We start from the raw sequence: 16997 nt of genomic DNA, 5'->3' as shown, positions 1-16997 counted from the left end.
GGTAAAATTGCTGTTTCGCTGGGAAATCTTAAAGTTAAATTTCTCTTTCAAAACTAAAAGCCGATCACGTTTTTTGTGACCTCTACACTTTCGATGTTCGATAGTGAAGTTTGCCTGCCTTGTAACAAAGAAAATCAACTGAACTTTATAAGAAATCAAAAATCAAACCGCCAAAATTTAATTTTGAGCCTGAACAAATATAAGGACTTTTCCTGAAAAAAATCATTGCGACCTATAAAATAGTCTAAAGTACGACTGATTCATCGACTCTTAATAAAGATCGAGGTCAAGATACGGAAAAAAAATCTATTACTTACAGTTGAAAACAATTTAACAAGACTCAATTAAACCAAGCAAAATACATTAACTGAAGGGGAAAATGAATTGAATCAAAAAGTATAAAGTAACGGGTAAATTTAGTCCCAATCCGAGTTTTTACGGGTAGACGCAGTGTCATCATATGCCTGTACAGGTAGTGGTGTCCTCAGTTTCAGTTGGAAGTGAGTCAGCAGCTGCATGAATTCAGCGGGTGCCCCATTGGAGAGTGCCACTTGTTCCGCGTAGCTGTAGTCTGCCACCCCTTCCTAAAAACAAAATCGAGAAAGTATACTTTGTAACCGAATGCAAGATAATCAAAACATTTCACAAAAGTCAGTACATTATGTCTACAAGACCATGCTTATTGAAATGAGTGAAATAGAACAAAGTTTTAAAACAGTATTAATAAATTGACCTTCTTCATAGAAGATAAACATATTTTGGAATATATTCGCAGAATGAATAGATCACTATTTTTACTTGAGCCTCGATGAAATATTACGTGAACAGGCATCTTTTTCCACACTGTTAACCTCAAAAATTAACGCAAGCTTTTAATTATTTTCACTTTTATCCCCATAAATAAGAATTATCGCCCAAAAGTATGGGAAATTTGAAATCCAGATACTTACTTCGAGTTTGTAGAGGAACACCATTTTTGGACTTTGTCTTCTGACGTCATCGTCTTTATCTGCCTCACTCGACTGCGACTGTTGAGTATCTTCTTCCCTTTGGTCTATTCTGGCGAATTTCATGCGGCAGAAGCTCACTTGGCCGACTGAGTGTGTCTTCCCAAATGCCCTCTGGAGATCTCTGACTGCATGGAGTGAGTGAGTTGCCACTATCATGATCGGACTTGGCCGCCTAAATTGAGTAATTTCAAAAAAATTATCCACGGAAAAGGCTTCGAAAACTTCTATTATAACATAATTGCTATATCGTTGACTAAAATGTAAAAAATAAAAAAAATAAATGTAAAGTTTTCGTAATAGTCAAGTGCTTGTTACGACTATTCAAAAATTAAACTGAGTAGTATGGTTTTTGATGAATAGAATGATGGTTTTTCGAGATGTATCAGTTCGATCTCTTCACTGTTTCTGAAAGTGTTGGGAACTTGATGCTCCGGTATGAGGAGTCTGAGTCAGGGTGATCTGATGAAACTTCAAAAGACAGGAGTCATTTTGGTTGGAAATGAATCTGGGATTCTCGCTAATGTTGGTCGGCTAGCTCTGGAGTTGTACGGCTTGCTCTGAAGTAGCTGTGGAATTGCGTGGTCGCGTGGCTAGCTCTACCGTTTCCTTGCAATTTTCGAACTCTTTAGAGTAGGATTTGAGTGTTTCAAAAGGTGAGAAACAACTATATCCAAAAGTTCTCAAATTCAAATTTAATTTGTTTTTAAAAAAAGTTCGGAACATCGATTGCATCTTGACTGAGAGTTGTTTTTGATGATATAATATTCGACCCGATCTGAATTTTTTGTGGTTCCTAATTTTGCGAGGAAAGTTTTACGGCAAAAATAGTTTTTTATGCAAGAATTTACTTAAAGCTGAAAAATCAGAGGCTGTTTATAATTTTTCTACTCAGTGTTCGAAGAGGTTTTTGTTTACAGTTTTTCATATAATTAGACCAGCCAGTTAAAAATAAAAACGCAGTGATTGCCTATAAAGACACAGTGATACACATAGGAACACAGCCGCCGACCACGAGCAATAGTTCGGAAATGAAGTTATTAGAAGCACTCTTGTATACCTTCTTGTAAGGTACGAAACCCAGCTCTTGCGCTCTTTTTCAAAGAGATTGGTGGTTCTTGTACAAATGAGTCTGCGCGCAGAAGTGCTGAGAAAAACTTGTTCGGAAAAAAAATCGATTATCGGACAAACATTTCAAGACAGCGCAGTTTCAGTCCAGTTTGATGAGAGTATGATCAAATACACTAAGTTCGTTCACATGTTGGTTGACAATTTTAGAGATTTTTTTGTCACATTTGAAATTTTAGAAAATTCTAATGCTGTCGCCACATGCATCATTCTTTGAAGATTTGCATGTGAGAACTTATTAGCCTTGGGCTACTAGAAGAGTCAAATGATGTTACTCTTACCCTGATTGAGACAGCTGATCTGCTGTGGTGTTAGGCTGCATGTTGTTGCCAAATATAGTGGCGTGCTGTTGATGCTGTAGTGGCGAGGATGAGTAGTGTAGCACGAGGCTCTTCAGCAGACACGAGGCATCCACACTTGAAGTGCCTCTGGCGAATTCGTCAATTAGAATCACACTCCGATCTGTGCAATTGCTGCAAAGAAAATATTAATAATCTTTATACACATTCTAATTTGGAGCAGTTCGGAAAAATTTGGTAAACAGAGCTGAGGGAGGGGGTATATCACTCTCTCTCTCTCTCTTGTTGCCTTTTAGACCCGGAGTGAGAGAACCAAACATACAAGTTTTTCAATTATTAGCCCTTTGAGCCACTGTTTCGAATCTGCGGCTTAACAACTACATGCTCTTTGTTATTTTCATATCTATTTACAGTTTACTAGTGTCTTTCAGTTAATTTTCTAACAGAGTTTTTAGTTATGTTTCTAGGGATATCCCATGGCGCAGCGAGCAGTCGTACAGTCTGATGATAGACAGATCTTCTAGGCAAAGCAGTTTTCTGGGGAAAAGTATCAGCAGAACCTCTTCCGTGGGAAACGTGGATAGGAAACTTTTCTTGACAATTTCACTTGAGGAACGACGCGACCTAAAATGTTTTATTAAGAGATCCAGATCTTGTTTTCGACAACCGACAACCGAGGCCAGAATCTATACGACAGCAGACACGGTACATTAAGCAAATATCAGAATAGGACGAGACACAGCAGCTATCCATAAGATCACAGAAGGAAACAACGAACGGAGAAGAAAAGAACGAAAAATCGGCAGTAACACATTCTATTATGAAGCTGAAAATCGTGTAAAATCAAAAATGTTCTTCGCTCCTGACAACGAAGGAAATGAAAAATTAGTTCAACATAATCTGCACGCCAATCTTAATTTTCAAAGACTTTCATAATTTGTGTGAATTATTCTTTGGAAGAGAGAAAAACTACATCGTAGAGAAGTTGCAGTTGTACAACGCACACCAAAGTTACAAAGAAGGAATCGAAATTTTTTATCTTCGTTTATCAAGGCAAGAGGCGTCTATCGTTCAATCGAAAAGTAATAACCAGAACTAAATGAATTGAGCACTAGAAACCGCGAAAAGTCATAACCGCCGGAACAACAATTGATCTCGAGGCCAGAAATCTGAGTTCCTCAAGTTCTCTTTGTTTCTGCAGCAAAGAATTAACACTTGAACATAAGGACACTTGCACAGCCCAAAATGTTAACTGAATATTATCTAATGAATGAAAAAATTTTTCGCACAATGCTGCAATTATCCAAATTCGCACGTAAGCAACGTCATATCAGACGAAGTGGAAAAAAAACAGCAAATTTTATCAGTTCTGACAGCAAGCCGGAACATTCAATTCTCATAATAAAAAAGGTAGAACTCAATAACGGTCAGGTTAAAAGCCTGGAAATTGTTTAAAAAGCAACGGGCAAAAAATACTTGAACGCCAGAATCAGAGTGAAAAAAGCTCTATTCAGTGCAACAATTGGCACCGGAAGTCCAGCATCAATCGTCAATAAGAAGACAGCGGACTTCAAAATGCTTAACAACCGTGCTCAAAATAGTTATCGATTCAATCTAAACACATAACCATATCGTACATAGACTACAACCACAGACTAATAACGTTATTCGGTACTTTAATATTATACATCAATTGAAAAGGCTAGGTTAAGAGAAACGCAAAGTTTTTAGCTTCAGAAAAAAGGAAACGATGCCATCTGGGCTGAGACCGGAAACCGGACCTAGTTGTTGTAAATAAACAACTAAAACCACTCAAAACAGTAAAGACAGCCAACGAACCGGACGAAGAGGGGGAAAATCAGCAAAATCAAAAGAATGCAATTAAAAATTCTTCAAGAAGTATAACGATAAAATTTAATAGATTAGGCAGAACAAAGAATTATAAAGTTTGTACCCTATGCAAGCTTCCGTTAATTCTCGTTCGCGAAACCCGATCCATACTCAACAAAAATTAGGAGCAGCAATTCAATTGTTAATGAGAGGGGTCATGTAGTAAAGTAAGCTAAATAAACCAGTGAACATTTTCTAGCTCCTGTAGTTTTAAAAGCAAAGAAGGATGAATCCCTGAAGTTAACAATGAACGACCAAAGCAAAAAACGACCAAGTTTTAAGAATCAATTTCAAAACACAAGTAACAAGAGCTTTTAAGTTTCGCAGCTCGAATTATCACTTCAGAAACAAAAGACGAAATTTAATTCACTTCTCTAAATTTCAAGTACACTTTCACTCAGTTATGTCTAGATGATTGGATAACAAAGCACTGTAGCGTCAGTTTCGTATGCGGTGGTTAAGATTTTATGGATTTTCAGACTTCGATGCCAGAAAAGAATTCCAGAAGGCAATGCAAAAAACAATCGGTGGTATACTAGGTGTTTTTTTTTGTCCAGACGTATTTTAATTGAATCTCAAAGAAACGTACGCGATTACAACAAAATAGAAGAGGAAGTAATGAAAAAGGCGGACACAGAAGTTTTTTTTTGAAAATTAAACTAAGCAAATGTATCCAAGAAACTTTCAATTTAGTTAGGCTAGGAGAACAACTCAATAAGCTTCAGGTCAGAACATTCAAAACTGGAGGCAGTTTTGAACCTTTCAACACCGAAAACATTTAAGCAATCAAGATAGTTAATCAGAGTACTGAATCACCTTTCTCGCTTTTTTCCTAATCTAACAATAACCACTGAAGCGCTTAGACTCTCACTTATGTTGAGCAATGATGTCAAGCTCCTGTAAGGGGATCCTCAAGAAAAAGCATCTTACTACAAGTTCTTATAAGAAACGATCGCAGATACAAAAAAAAACACATCACTATCATCTATTGAAAAACTCGCGAATTGAATGTGAGGCTAGCCACAGGTTTGAGAGCCACGCTAGAACAGGAAATGGAATCTGGCATTTCGGCACCGTTCTTGTTCACATCTCGATTGAACCTAGCAGAGAAAAAAAATTGTACTGACAGGCTCGAATGACTCGATGTATTATGGTCTTGTAATTTTTCCGTAATTATTTACTGGGCAATCAAATTCATATTCTAAGTAATCCTAGAGCAATCACTTCTGAATTTCGAGGAAATCGAACATACCAATCTTGCTCCCTTAACATCAAAAAATGACGAGCTTTTTAAGGTAGGGAAAACCTTTATTGCCGACTTTATAATCTACATTTTTTCACCTGAAACCTCTTCGATTTGTATCAAATCATTCATTTAATTCGTATTCTAATTCGAAAATATCAATTAAAACTCATCAAATTATCATAGCTCAATTTCAATTTTAATTTTCAGAAACAGTCATCAGAAAACACATTCGATCTATTTTTAATTTCAGGAAAAGATATCAACTTAGCGACGAGTTCAAACGTCAGGGGAGGGGTGTCAAAAGATGCTACCCCAGAATGAGTTGGCGACAATTTTGAAAAAGAATTTATTTGGAATGTCAAAAATAAGTCAAATTTCAAAATAAGGTATTCTAAACCTGAGACACAAAAACAACTGGCGAGACTATTTACATGATCAATAAATTAAATAAACCAAAACACAATTAAAATCTTATTTAACTAACAAAATTACAACAGGGAAAGTACCATTAGAATCGAAGGACAAAAATCTTCTATTTAAAACTGGCTTATCAGACTTTCTAGAAGCAGACCTGTTATGAGAGTAAACCTCAACAGACAGTCAACTGGCCCTTTCCGGGAGCGCATTCTTGCGAAAGACAGGGAAGGTTTCTTACGTCTAGTAAACTATTTGTTAGGAAAAAGGTGATGTTTATGAAGGTTTTCATTTCCACCAATCAGAAACATTCCGCCGATTACGCAAGAATTCGCAAGAAGCGGCATAAATGATATCAAATGCCTCAACTAATTAAAAAAGAGTACAAAAATTTATGCCAGCTTATTATCAAAATTTATTTTCTCATTGAGCAGTACGGCTACATCAGATCAAAGTTAGGGAAAACCTTTATTTCCGACTTTATAATCTACGTTTTTTCGCCTGAAACCTCTTTGATTTGTATCAAATCATTCATTTAATTCGTATTCTAATTCAAAATTATCAATTAAAACTTATCAAATTATCATAACTCAATTTCAATTTTAATTTTCAGAAACAGTCATCAGAAAACACATTCGATCTATTTTCAATTTCAGGAAAAGATATCAACTTAGCGACGAGTTCAAACGTCAGGGGATGGGTGTCAAAAGAGGCTACCCCAGAATGAGTTGGCGACAATTTTGAAAAAGGAGTTATTTGAAATGTCAAAAAAGAAGTCGAATTTCAAAATAAGGTATTCTAAACCTGAGACACACAAACAACTGGCAAGACTGTTTACATGATCAATAAATTAAATAAACCAAAACACAATTAAAATTTTATTTAAACTAACAAAATTACAACAGGGAAAGTACCATTAGAATCGAAGGACAAAAATCTTCTATTTAAATCTGGCTTATCAGACTTTCTAGAAGCAGACCTGTTATGAGAGTAAACCTCAACAGACAGTCAACTGGCCCTTTCCGGGAGCGCATTCTTGCAAAAGACAGGGAAGGCTTCTTACGTCTAGTAAACTATTTGTTAGGATTCTGGGACGACACTATTGCGTCATCATCGAACACAGAGTGGTTATCCCGGTGTGCTTAAGAAAGGCGGTCTTGAGCAGACTATGATGCACCCATCCGAGGCATGACTATATGGTTGACGCGGCACTGCACAGTATGCACTGCGATCAACAGGGGCGGTTAAAATCTTTAAACTGTTAATTCACTATTTTTTAATCCATAGTGCATCCAAAATCTATTTGGACCGACCATTTTTCCGGATTCAAAAATAATCAAGCTACGAAAAGGGATTAAGTCAGATTTTCTGTCCAGTAGGGGAAAATTGTGGGTTACTTTTAGTTGAATAGTGTGCAGACGATCAAATAGCAAATTGAGCACGACGCAACTCAACCCAATTATTCAATCATCAGTTTGAATAATTTTGTAGGAAACACGCACTTCTCAAAAAACATCCGTTAGAGCTTTATTTTATACGGAAGCGTTATAGATAATTTTCTTTAACTAGAGAAAAACTCATTAATTTAGATCAAAATATTTGGTTAGGCCATAGACTTGCTGACCCCGTAGAAGATGCGCGAGCAGTGAGATTCTAGAAGCTGATTAAAAGCGTTCCCATAACAGACTGACAGCGATGATCTGTCATCAGTTTGCGCCCGCCTTCATCTTCGGAGGAACTAAAGGCCAGATCACCAGCTAAAGCAAGAAAGATACAGGCTGAAATGTTTTGGATGCAACCAGGATCTTAGAAAAGGAAAATTGTCATGAGCCGATTCGGAGACATATAAACTGCAAGCCCATCTAAAATTTCTATTATAAATCTTACCCTATCTTCAGAGAAATCACCAGAAAAGGGGTTGAAAAAGTTACCAGATGCAAGGCGATTCAATCTGAATTCTCATTCTCCAGTAACGCAAGAACTAGCCGAAGCAAGCATAAGGTTGGACCAACTTCGAATCCTCAAAGACAGCCATAGGTAATAATTTACAAGAATAGCAACTCATCCCAATCCTCCCAGATGTTCCCATTACGTCAAAACTGGTGGCGACACAAATTGAAGGTAGTACTTCAAAAGGCGGTATGAAGAATGCAGAGGCAATGCAAGAGCCTTCAAACTTAACCGCAGGAAGATCGTCCCAGATCGAAGAAGATCACCAGATAGGTCAGGCCAATTCTGATCCGCACACTAAGTCTTTGACGAGCAGAGCTTCCAACGGTATTAAGAGGCACACGAGATTCTTCGGTAGTCTTCTCCGCCATGCAGTCAAATTGGTCGATGTCGAAACAGTTCCAATGTCATCGGGAGATCTGGCTCAACCAAAACTAGATTCACCAGGACAATCATCAAAAGCTTGACTTATACCAGTGTCACCAGAGTGGATGTCGCGAAGCCCAAACTCATGAATGAAACTGGTTTATTGGTTAATTTTACCAAAAAATCTAAGACTTTCAAAGAAGGAAATGCCACATGCCGTAGCATCCATTTTCAAGGTCAGTGAGATGGTCATTTGCGGTCTAAGTTACTACTTCTGAATTGATACCTGTCAGCGCTAGTGAATTATTCACTTTCTGTGTTCCTGGGGCAATTACGATTGGTAATATTTGGTAATTCAGACGGCAAAAAAAGAGACTATTTATTACAAAATCTAGGAAAACTAGCAATCAAACTTATCGCTGCTTTTTGAGAACATTTCGTTTTTTTTTTACTTTTTCTATTTCTTAAAGGAGGCTGAGTCTTAAGTTATCAATTTAAGCAGTCGTTGGAAATGTTATTAAATCATATAATGGAAAAATCTATTACAATCTGCGCGTCATCAATCATCCCACTTTGGAAAAAGCTCAAAACTCTAATTGTGGTCGGAACACTCTGTTGGACAGCGATCGGCTATTCTTCTTTTATTTTGTGTGTTTTTGATTTTACTCTCTGTTCTGTATTCTCACTTGAGGGCCAGAGATATCTGTGCAATGTGAGAGGCAAAAGAGGACAGTCTCTGCTGGACAGATGTGTCCACAGTGAGTCTGACGAAGATGGAGTCCAGAGGACAGGAGAGAGATACGCTCTTGGCTGGCACAAAACTGCCCAGGTGAGCCAGGAACAGGATCTGGCCAGTCTGTTTGAGTAACACGCTCTTACCAGATGCATTGGGACCACTCAGCACCATCACACGACCACTACTGCTGACCAAAAACAAAAAAATAATTGATTTCCACATAGGATTAGCCGCAGCCATAAGTACTAATCAAACTAATTACAAAGCTATCTTCTTGGCAGTTCTTGGGTTATAGCTATGAATAGTATCTTTTGAACTAATAGAATTTTTGAAGAAGTTTGCACGAAGTTTTCTTTAAAATCTTATTTTCGCACAAAACTAAACCTTTTGGAACAATTCTGCCCAAAGGTGTCCCAGCTATTAATACGTGCTCCAATGATTGATTAAACTTCATGCAATAAAAAAGTGCCTCGATTGTCCATAGCTGTTCTGGGTTGAATGACGCGAGAAGGTAGCAAACTGATGAGCATGAGAGGGTGGTGGGGAGAAATGAAGAGAATTGGGCACAAACTGGTCCACCACTCGACACACCAACAAGTTCCACCCTTCTAGAAAGAAGAACACCAACAAAAAGTCAACAGACAGTGGATAAATCTTAGCGAACTAAAGGGAACAAGATTTTTTTTATTTTTAAAGTAGAACAGATAACATAGTCGTAAAAGTCTTTCAATTTTGAGAACTTTTTACGATCGGACCAATTTTTTTAAAGGAACAAGCAAAATTCGAGAAAATGGGATCAAGAAAATTTTTTGAAATCCGAGGGATTTTAAAAACAAAAAATCAATTTTGAATTTAAAAAGCAATCACCGACTTCCGGTCTGTTTTAAATTATGCTAATTGAGAAAAAAAAGAATTTAATCCAAGTGAGTTAAAAAAAAGGTTGCCAGTATATTACGGCGAAACCCTGAATGTTCCGACTGCCTTTTAGTTTGCCTCGAATACTTTTTGTTGAACTTTTGATAACTTATAACTTTTGGACAGTCAATATCAAGTTTCTTGCAATAGAAAAAGTCAATTTGAATAAAAAAAGGTTTTAGAAACTTTTAAGGATATGGGACAAGCAAGGACAGGGATGAATATCCGTATGAACTGAATAAACTTACATACTATGCAGCTATTCATGTTTGCCGGCTTTGAGAGCCAATCAGATAATCAGATAATTTTAATTTTTACCAGTCTCTTGATTCGATTGAAATTGAAAACTAAGAACTGGCCTCTGTCGCCAGATACTACAGTCAATAAAAGGTTATTCTTTTCATGCACTTCATAAGTGAACTTCAAGTTATCTTCGTTAGACGTTTACACCAAAAGGACGGTCAAATCCTCCATAAATCATAATGTAACAAAACGCTAAATACCCTGCTTCAATCTGATACGAGCTGTGTTAGTTAGGTTTCGACACTACACGAATTGAAAAGATTTAACTGTGGCGTAGGGTCCTTTTATCCTCCCGGATCCTCCTCAGAAAGCTCGTAGAGCGCCAAGTGTGGACTCGAAATAAAAGTTGCCTTAGTCGTGATTCAGATTCCAATTTAAAATAAAATTTTTTCTCTTATAACGCGAACACCTGGCATGAACTTCTCCACTTTTCAGACTAGATGACGCGAAATTTACGTGAGACACGCGATGAGAGGCTGAGCTCTCAATTTGATTATAATTCTATTAACGCCACCAGCGGATTTAGGGGGGATGCCCCTTCCTCAGAGAATCGACCCCTTGCCGACCCAAAGGGTCCCCCTTTGTACTATTTTGAGGTATCCAATCATGGCTGACTAATTTTGACGTCTATATATACTAATTTTGAGCGGGGAACGCGCGCCGAAAAAACGCGATTTTTTTATCAAAAATTTCTAACAAGTGCCTAAACGCCTTTTTTGACCTGTTTTTTCAAAATTTTGTCTGCGTCACAGAAAAATTTGGCCAAAACAAGTTCTTTTTAATGCTTTGGGAGAGCTCGGAAATCAATTTGATCGACCTAAAAAAAGGTCCACTAAACGTTCGAATTTTTTTTTTTGAAAATCCGCCGCCTTCTCGAGAAAATCCTAGATCCGCCCCTGCACGCAAGTATACAATTTCAATCAGAAAAACAAGGAAAAAAACTGCTGTCCAGGTAGCAAAGAAAAATTCGACTACTCCATATTAAGAAAACAGATTGAATTATATATAATTAAATAAAAATTGAAAAAAATATTAATTTGAAATAACCGAAAATCAATAATTTGAAAAAGAAAGCAAGATTAAGTAGTGGTTCTAGTGTACGAGTTTGATCCCCTGACAAAACTAGCATACATAATTGGTCCCCCCTATTTTCTACAAAAAAGAGCCAGCACGGGACTTGTATCTACGCCTAGGTACGTATTTTTATTTCTCTAAAATGCTTTCACAACTGGACAAGTTAGTTGTACGCACTAGACTAACTTGTCCAGTTGTGAAAGCATTTCAGAGAAATAAAAATACTTGCTGTTAGAAATATCCAAATACTGTAACTCGGTTTTTATTAGGGACCACAGCATTTTTGAGGGTACAAACAAGTAAACTAGTACCTAAGTGGTTGTAGCAGCTAAAATAACATTGAATTAACGCTATTTTAGCTGCTATAACCAATTAGGTACTAGTTTAGTTGCTTGGTCTAAAAAAAATGCTGTGGTGTCTTAGAAAAACCGAGGTAAAGTATGTGGCTAAATCTAACAGTAAGCATTTTTATTTCTCTATAATTCATTTGATCCGTGCTAAGTTAGTCTAGCGGGTACGATTCCGATTGCCAACCCCAAGGCGTAGGTACAAATCCCGTGCAGGCTCTTATTTTTAGAAAATAGGCGGGAAGCAACATCTAAACTAGTTTTGTCATGGGATCAAACTAGTAAATTAGAACCACCACTAATTATTGAGTTTTTTCAAGTAATTGAATTCCAGTTAATTCAAGTTATTATTTTTTTTCTTCAATTTTTAATTAATTATAAATTGTTCAATCTGTTTTCTTAAAATAGAGTAGTCGGATTATTCTGTGCTACCTGGACAGCATTTTTTTCTCCTTGTTTTTTTTTATTGAAATTGAGTACGTGCGTGCAAGCGTGCAGGATGCGGATAAAGGGTTTTTGCGAGAGGGCGGCGGATTTAAAAAAAAAATTTCGAACATTTTGAAAAAACATGCCAAAAAGGCGTTCAGGCACTTGTTGAAAAATTTTGACCAAAAAAATGCGTTTTTTCGGCGCGCGCTCCCCCCTCAAAGTTAGCATATATAGGCGCCAAAGGTGCCTTTCAAAAAGTTTTAAGGTTCGTCAGCCAAAAATGGATCTCAAAGTAGTACCAAAGGGGAACCCTTTGGGTCGGCAGGGAGTCAAATCCCTGAAGAGGGGGCGACCATCCCCCTCCGCCATCCGCCCCTGCGTGAATAAAAAAACTGTTGCAATCAAAATATTTATCGGTAAAACTGGATCAATAGGTAAAATTGCATTCCGCTGGTAAAACTTAGAAGTCAAAACCTCTTTTGAAATTAGAAGTCGATCACGTTTTTCGCTGTTCGATAGTGGAGTGTGTCTTCTCTTAAAGGAAATGAATGAACTTGAAAAAAAAATTAAATTGAAACCCCGAAAAATCATTTAAAAATATTTTTAGGGTGAAACAAATTTCAAGATTTTTTTTCCTGAAAAACAAAAAAACACACTAAGACCTAAATAAGCGTATTCACTACATTCATGACTCTTAACAACCCAAAACACTTCTTCCTTCTCAGCTTTGGTGATAGGATAAAAACCTACTGATAATGGAGATGTAACATGCTCTGTTGTCATGGTCAGTGTTGTTGTTATTGTCGTTTCGTTCGTAATTTATCCCATCGTGCACTGTGGGTCTGACGAGGTTGTATGACTTGGCGGCCAGTGCCATGCAGAGAATGGCGTCCAGGTAGCCTACAAATTGGGAGAACAGCACCAGTTGTGAGGAGTAGGTTAAAATAGCCTTCTGTAAACTGCTCAACACTCTTTCCTCTGCCACTCTCAGCTGCAGCAGGATGTCGCCCACACAATTGTCCAGTTGGACAGTGGTCGCATCTGCACAGTAACGGTGGATTGTAATCGATGTATGAATCAACTTTTTCACTTTAATCAAATTTAGACCATATTTTCTACATTAAAGGACTAAAAAGTATTATAGTACAGGCCATAATGTTCCTATTGCACTTTATAGGGTTTTAAAAAAAAAGGCTGGGTGGCGGAGGAGGGTGGGGTAACATTTTCCAAACCAAACCTTTGGCGCCAGTACAAACGAACTTTGAGAAGGGCGGGGGAATTTATTGCAAAGATCACAATTAACCAACTAGTCTCTGTACCATGTGTTACCTGTAAAGCTTTCAACAAGAAGAAGTCGAAAATGAGGCTTTTCGGGAACATCGCCTATCGGACATATAGTCGTGTTTACCTTTGAAGTAAGTCTTGTCTTCCTTGTCGCAATAGAAGACGAAGTCCAAGTGGTAGTCTGGGTCAGTGGTGAGAGGGGCGGGAGCAGTGGAATGAGACTGATTGGCAGTTCTACTGTGGTTGCCACCCACTGCCACGAAGAAGCCCAGAGAGGGGATGTAGACCAGACGAAGTTCCACTGGACCGGAGAAGTTGTCCAGCTGAATAGAAAAAACAGAGTATCATCGCTTAGAATGTCGTTTACAGACCTTTTTGGAATCCTGAAGCTGCAACGCGAAAAATTGTTTTATAAAATTTTGACCCATTTTCACGAAAAAAAACTTATTACCTAAGAAAGCGTTTTCAGTTTGATAATTTTTCATGATCGATGTTTTTTCAAGTAAAACGAGCCTAACTTGAAAAAAAACTGGATCAATGGGTCGACCACATATTGATACTTGCACGAAAGGGTTTCGTCAATCAGAATCCTTAACTTTGGATGGCAATGATGGCATGTACAATTTTAAAGTGTAGTTTGCTGGTCTTTGTTTCTTTATCTCTCTGTAACTGACCCTTACAGCATCAAACGAACCCAGTGTTTTCGACTTTTGCAGGCTAAATTACTACAGTGGTAAAACTTCAGGCGCAGATATAGTTAGCGACAGTTTTTAAACAAGCAAGAAAAAATGAAGAAAATCAGATTATGTTTTTTTTGCGTTTAACAAGCCGTTTAACAATTTAACAAGCAGGTGGAATTGAGTTCAGACTTCTTTTGAAAAAATGCAAAACCCACAATTTCTGAACTCATAAAAAATTTTCGTTTAAATGACACTCAAAAAGAACACCGAAAATATTTGGTTGCATCTCTAATTCCCCAGCTGGAATTTTTTTTGAAATTGTTTTTCTCGAAGCAAATCAGTCCGAAAGAGTTAAAATCGACTGATGGTACATTTTATTGAACCAATCTGGCGCTGAAAGCCTTTATCGACCCGACCTAAACGCGAACTGAAAGTGAGCAAGCTGTTCATACAAATGTGTATTCTAGTATGTTCGTATTCATTGTTTAACCAAGTCCTCTTTACCGTAAAGTCTGATGACCAATTCAGACAAGGTGTAATATAGGACTCGAACCTGGTGGTATTTAAGCCAGCCGAAGTATAAACGAGCAACAACAATAATGTAACAATCATGTAAAATTACAAAATTCATGCAAACTTCATTCATATGACGTACATTTTCGGTTGCTTTGTACTTCGGCTGGTTTATTCACACACCTCGAACCTATATCTCCGAATGTTAGTAAGAGGTATTTTTGATCCGAGGAATTAAATTTTGGGCCACACAAACACACGATGACAAAGAGTATGAACTATCAGTCTAGTGTTTTGGTGGTTGTTACAAAAATGTTCGACCTCAAGAGTGACTAGTTGTTTGAGCAGTTGTGGTAGGGCGGAGTATTTGCTCCTCAACACATCCACGCCCTCGTCTACCCCACTCTTCACAATCAGTCTCTGTCCCATCCCAACGCGGTCCCAATCCACACACCTAAACACACCCCAATGCTCTGAATCAAACACTTGTTCTTCCATTTACGTCAAACAATTACGTCAAACACTTGCGTCAAACAATTAACGCCGTTCTTCCACAGAGGAAATGTCAATAAATAATATTTTAAGGGGGGGGGGGTGGAGAGTGCGAGCCTAAAACAAATAATTTTTTGCTTAATAGTTTCCAAAAAACTTGCCCTTAAAGTTTTCTAAAACGAATGAAATTTAGGTAAAGTTAAGTATTTTTTGTGCTTTCAGACGAATGAAATGTTCTACGCTCCTCCAGAGTATTCTAGATTGCTTCTAAACATCAAAAAATACATTTCTTTTTACTTTAAAATGTATTGCATATCGTTTAAAAACAGTAATTTGACGATAAAAATAACGACCACGGGCTTATTTAGGGGACGGCCAGAGTGTTCTCCCTCGGGAACTTCATGCCCTCCATGCCCAAAGAGTCCGCTTAGGTGACTTTTCGACATTCATTTTTGACCGATCAACATTAATTTAAATTGTGTTAAGCAAGTGTACACTTTGGGGGGAGCGAGTGCCGAACAAGGGCAATGTTTTGGTCAAGAGCTTACAAAAAATAAAGCATAAATTTCAGAAATTATCGAAAGATTTTGCAATGCAAACATATTATATCTTGAGGCACTTAGCATAGTGGTAAGGCGTTCACTTTTGTAATCGTCAGATCGTGTATTCGATCCCATGCCATGGCAATGATAGTGTGTGAGGACAAGCTCTCACTTGACCTCCAGCGTCAGGTTTATTACAACCTGACCAAATTTCGCTGCCATAGTGGTACCACGTAAAGGTTCTAGACGCAAAAAAACGTCCTTCAGTCGCAAACAACAGCTTCGCTCAACAAAATAACACTGTCTGGAATGTGGGGAGATAATACACATGGACTATCCTCGACAGGACTGTTAAGGCCTACTGATAGCTCCTCTGCGATTCGCAGGAACTACATTATTATTATTATGATTATTATTTTTGCTTAGCAGTTATTTTTCAAAAACGCATTAATTGCTACACAATTTTTGTATTGTTTTGACCAAAAAATGCCCATTTCTGTTCTCTTTGAGCATTTTGAGAACTCAGAAAATCAATTTGCTTGCCTGAAAAAAATCAAAATAATTAGGTGCGAATTTAAAAAGGGCTTGTGGTTGGAGTCTAACTTGTTGAGCCAATGTTCGATCTGCTTCAACATCTGTCTCATCTCAGCCAGTCTGGAAACCTCCAGAATACTTGAGCCAGATTGCCTCGAGGAATGTGGAGTGACATTAGATGTATCTTTGACTGCGCCTGTTGATCCTGCTTGAGGAGACCTGATCGGTGCACCTTTGCTCTGCATCAGTCCAGCCATTATTCCCAAAATAGCCTGCAAACACGCAAATTACTATGAATTAAATTTTGGTCTAGATTTGAAAATATATTAAAGAAAATTGGCCTGAAAACAAGAAAAACTTTTGAAGCATAACTTCGAAATAACAAGGCTGATAGAAATGAAATCAACAATATATCGGTTGAAAAATCTATAAACAAAAAGACGGTTGCTTCAATTGAACAACAATGTTTATGACAGAATTAACATGTCATAAGCGCCGAAGTAAACAAACATCCAGTCTCGCAACAATTTATTAGAGGTAAACGAGAATTGCTCGTTTAATAATAACGATACAGAGAAATGATCGAGCAAAACTACCATGAGCTGATTTCAGAAAACTATCAGTCGTAAAATGTTTCGACTGCAAACAACTCAGAGTAGCCGACGCTAACAGCTATTTATGTCACGGTCAAAATGTTATGATCAAAGTTATGCACGTTTGAAACCGAAAAAGACGCAAAAGCTTTTATCAAACTACTATCGTAGTTTTTTGTTTTAGTTCCATTCGTTAACATCCTCCACACCTAAAGGGAGAAGAAATAGCGCAAGCTTAAAAGGCGGAATAAAAGT

At 37.6% G+C, this 16997-nt stretch overlaps 1 protein-coding gene across 1 annotated transcript in view; it reads right to left on the bottom strand.

Annotated features, from left to right (window-relative positions):
* Positions 1-350: 350 nt before the first annotated feature.
* LOC134839732 (mutS protein homolog 5-like) overlaps positions 351-16997 on the bottom strand; it is a 30058-nt gene continuing 13411 nt past the window's right edge. Inside the window, exons 7-15 of the mRNA XM_063855354.1 lie at positions 16219-16421; positions 14903-15035; positions 13513-13711; positions 12855-13145; positions 9506-9644; positions 8987-9220; positions 2417-2608; positions 951-1182; positions 351-584 (exon numbers count right to left, since the gene is read on the bottom strand). Of these exons, the coding sequence (XP_063711424.1) occupies positions 417-584; positions 951-1182; positions 2417-2608; positions 8987-9220; positions 9506-9644; positions 12855-13145; positions 13513-13711; positions 14903-15035; positions 16219-16421 (1791 nt within the window). The 3' untranslated portion in view covers positions 351-416. The remainder of the gene's footprint in view (positions 585-950; positions 1183-2416; positions 2609-8986; positions 9221-9505; positions 9645-12854; positions 13146-13512; positions 13712-14902; positions 15036-16218; positions 16422-16997) is intronic.

This window comes from Symsagittifera roscoffensis, chromosome 2 (assembly GCF_963678635.1).
Source record: "Symsagittifera roscoffensis chromosome 2, txSymRosc1.1, whole genome shotgun sequence".
Classification (NCBI taxonomy): domain Eukaryota; kingdom Metazoa; phylum Xenacoelomorpha; order Acoela; family Convolutidae; genus Symsagittifera; species Symsagittifera roscoffensis.
The sequence above is the reverse complement of the archived record's forward strand: the minus strand, read 5'-3'. Positions and strand labels throughout refer to the sequence as shown.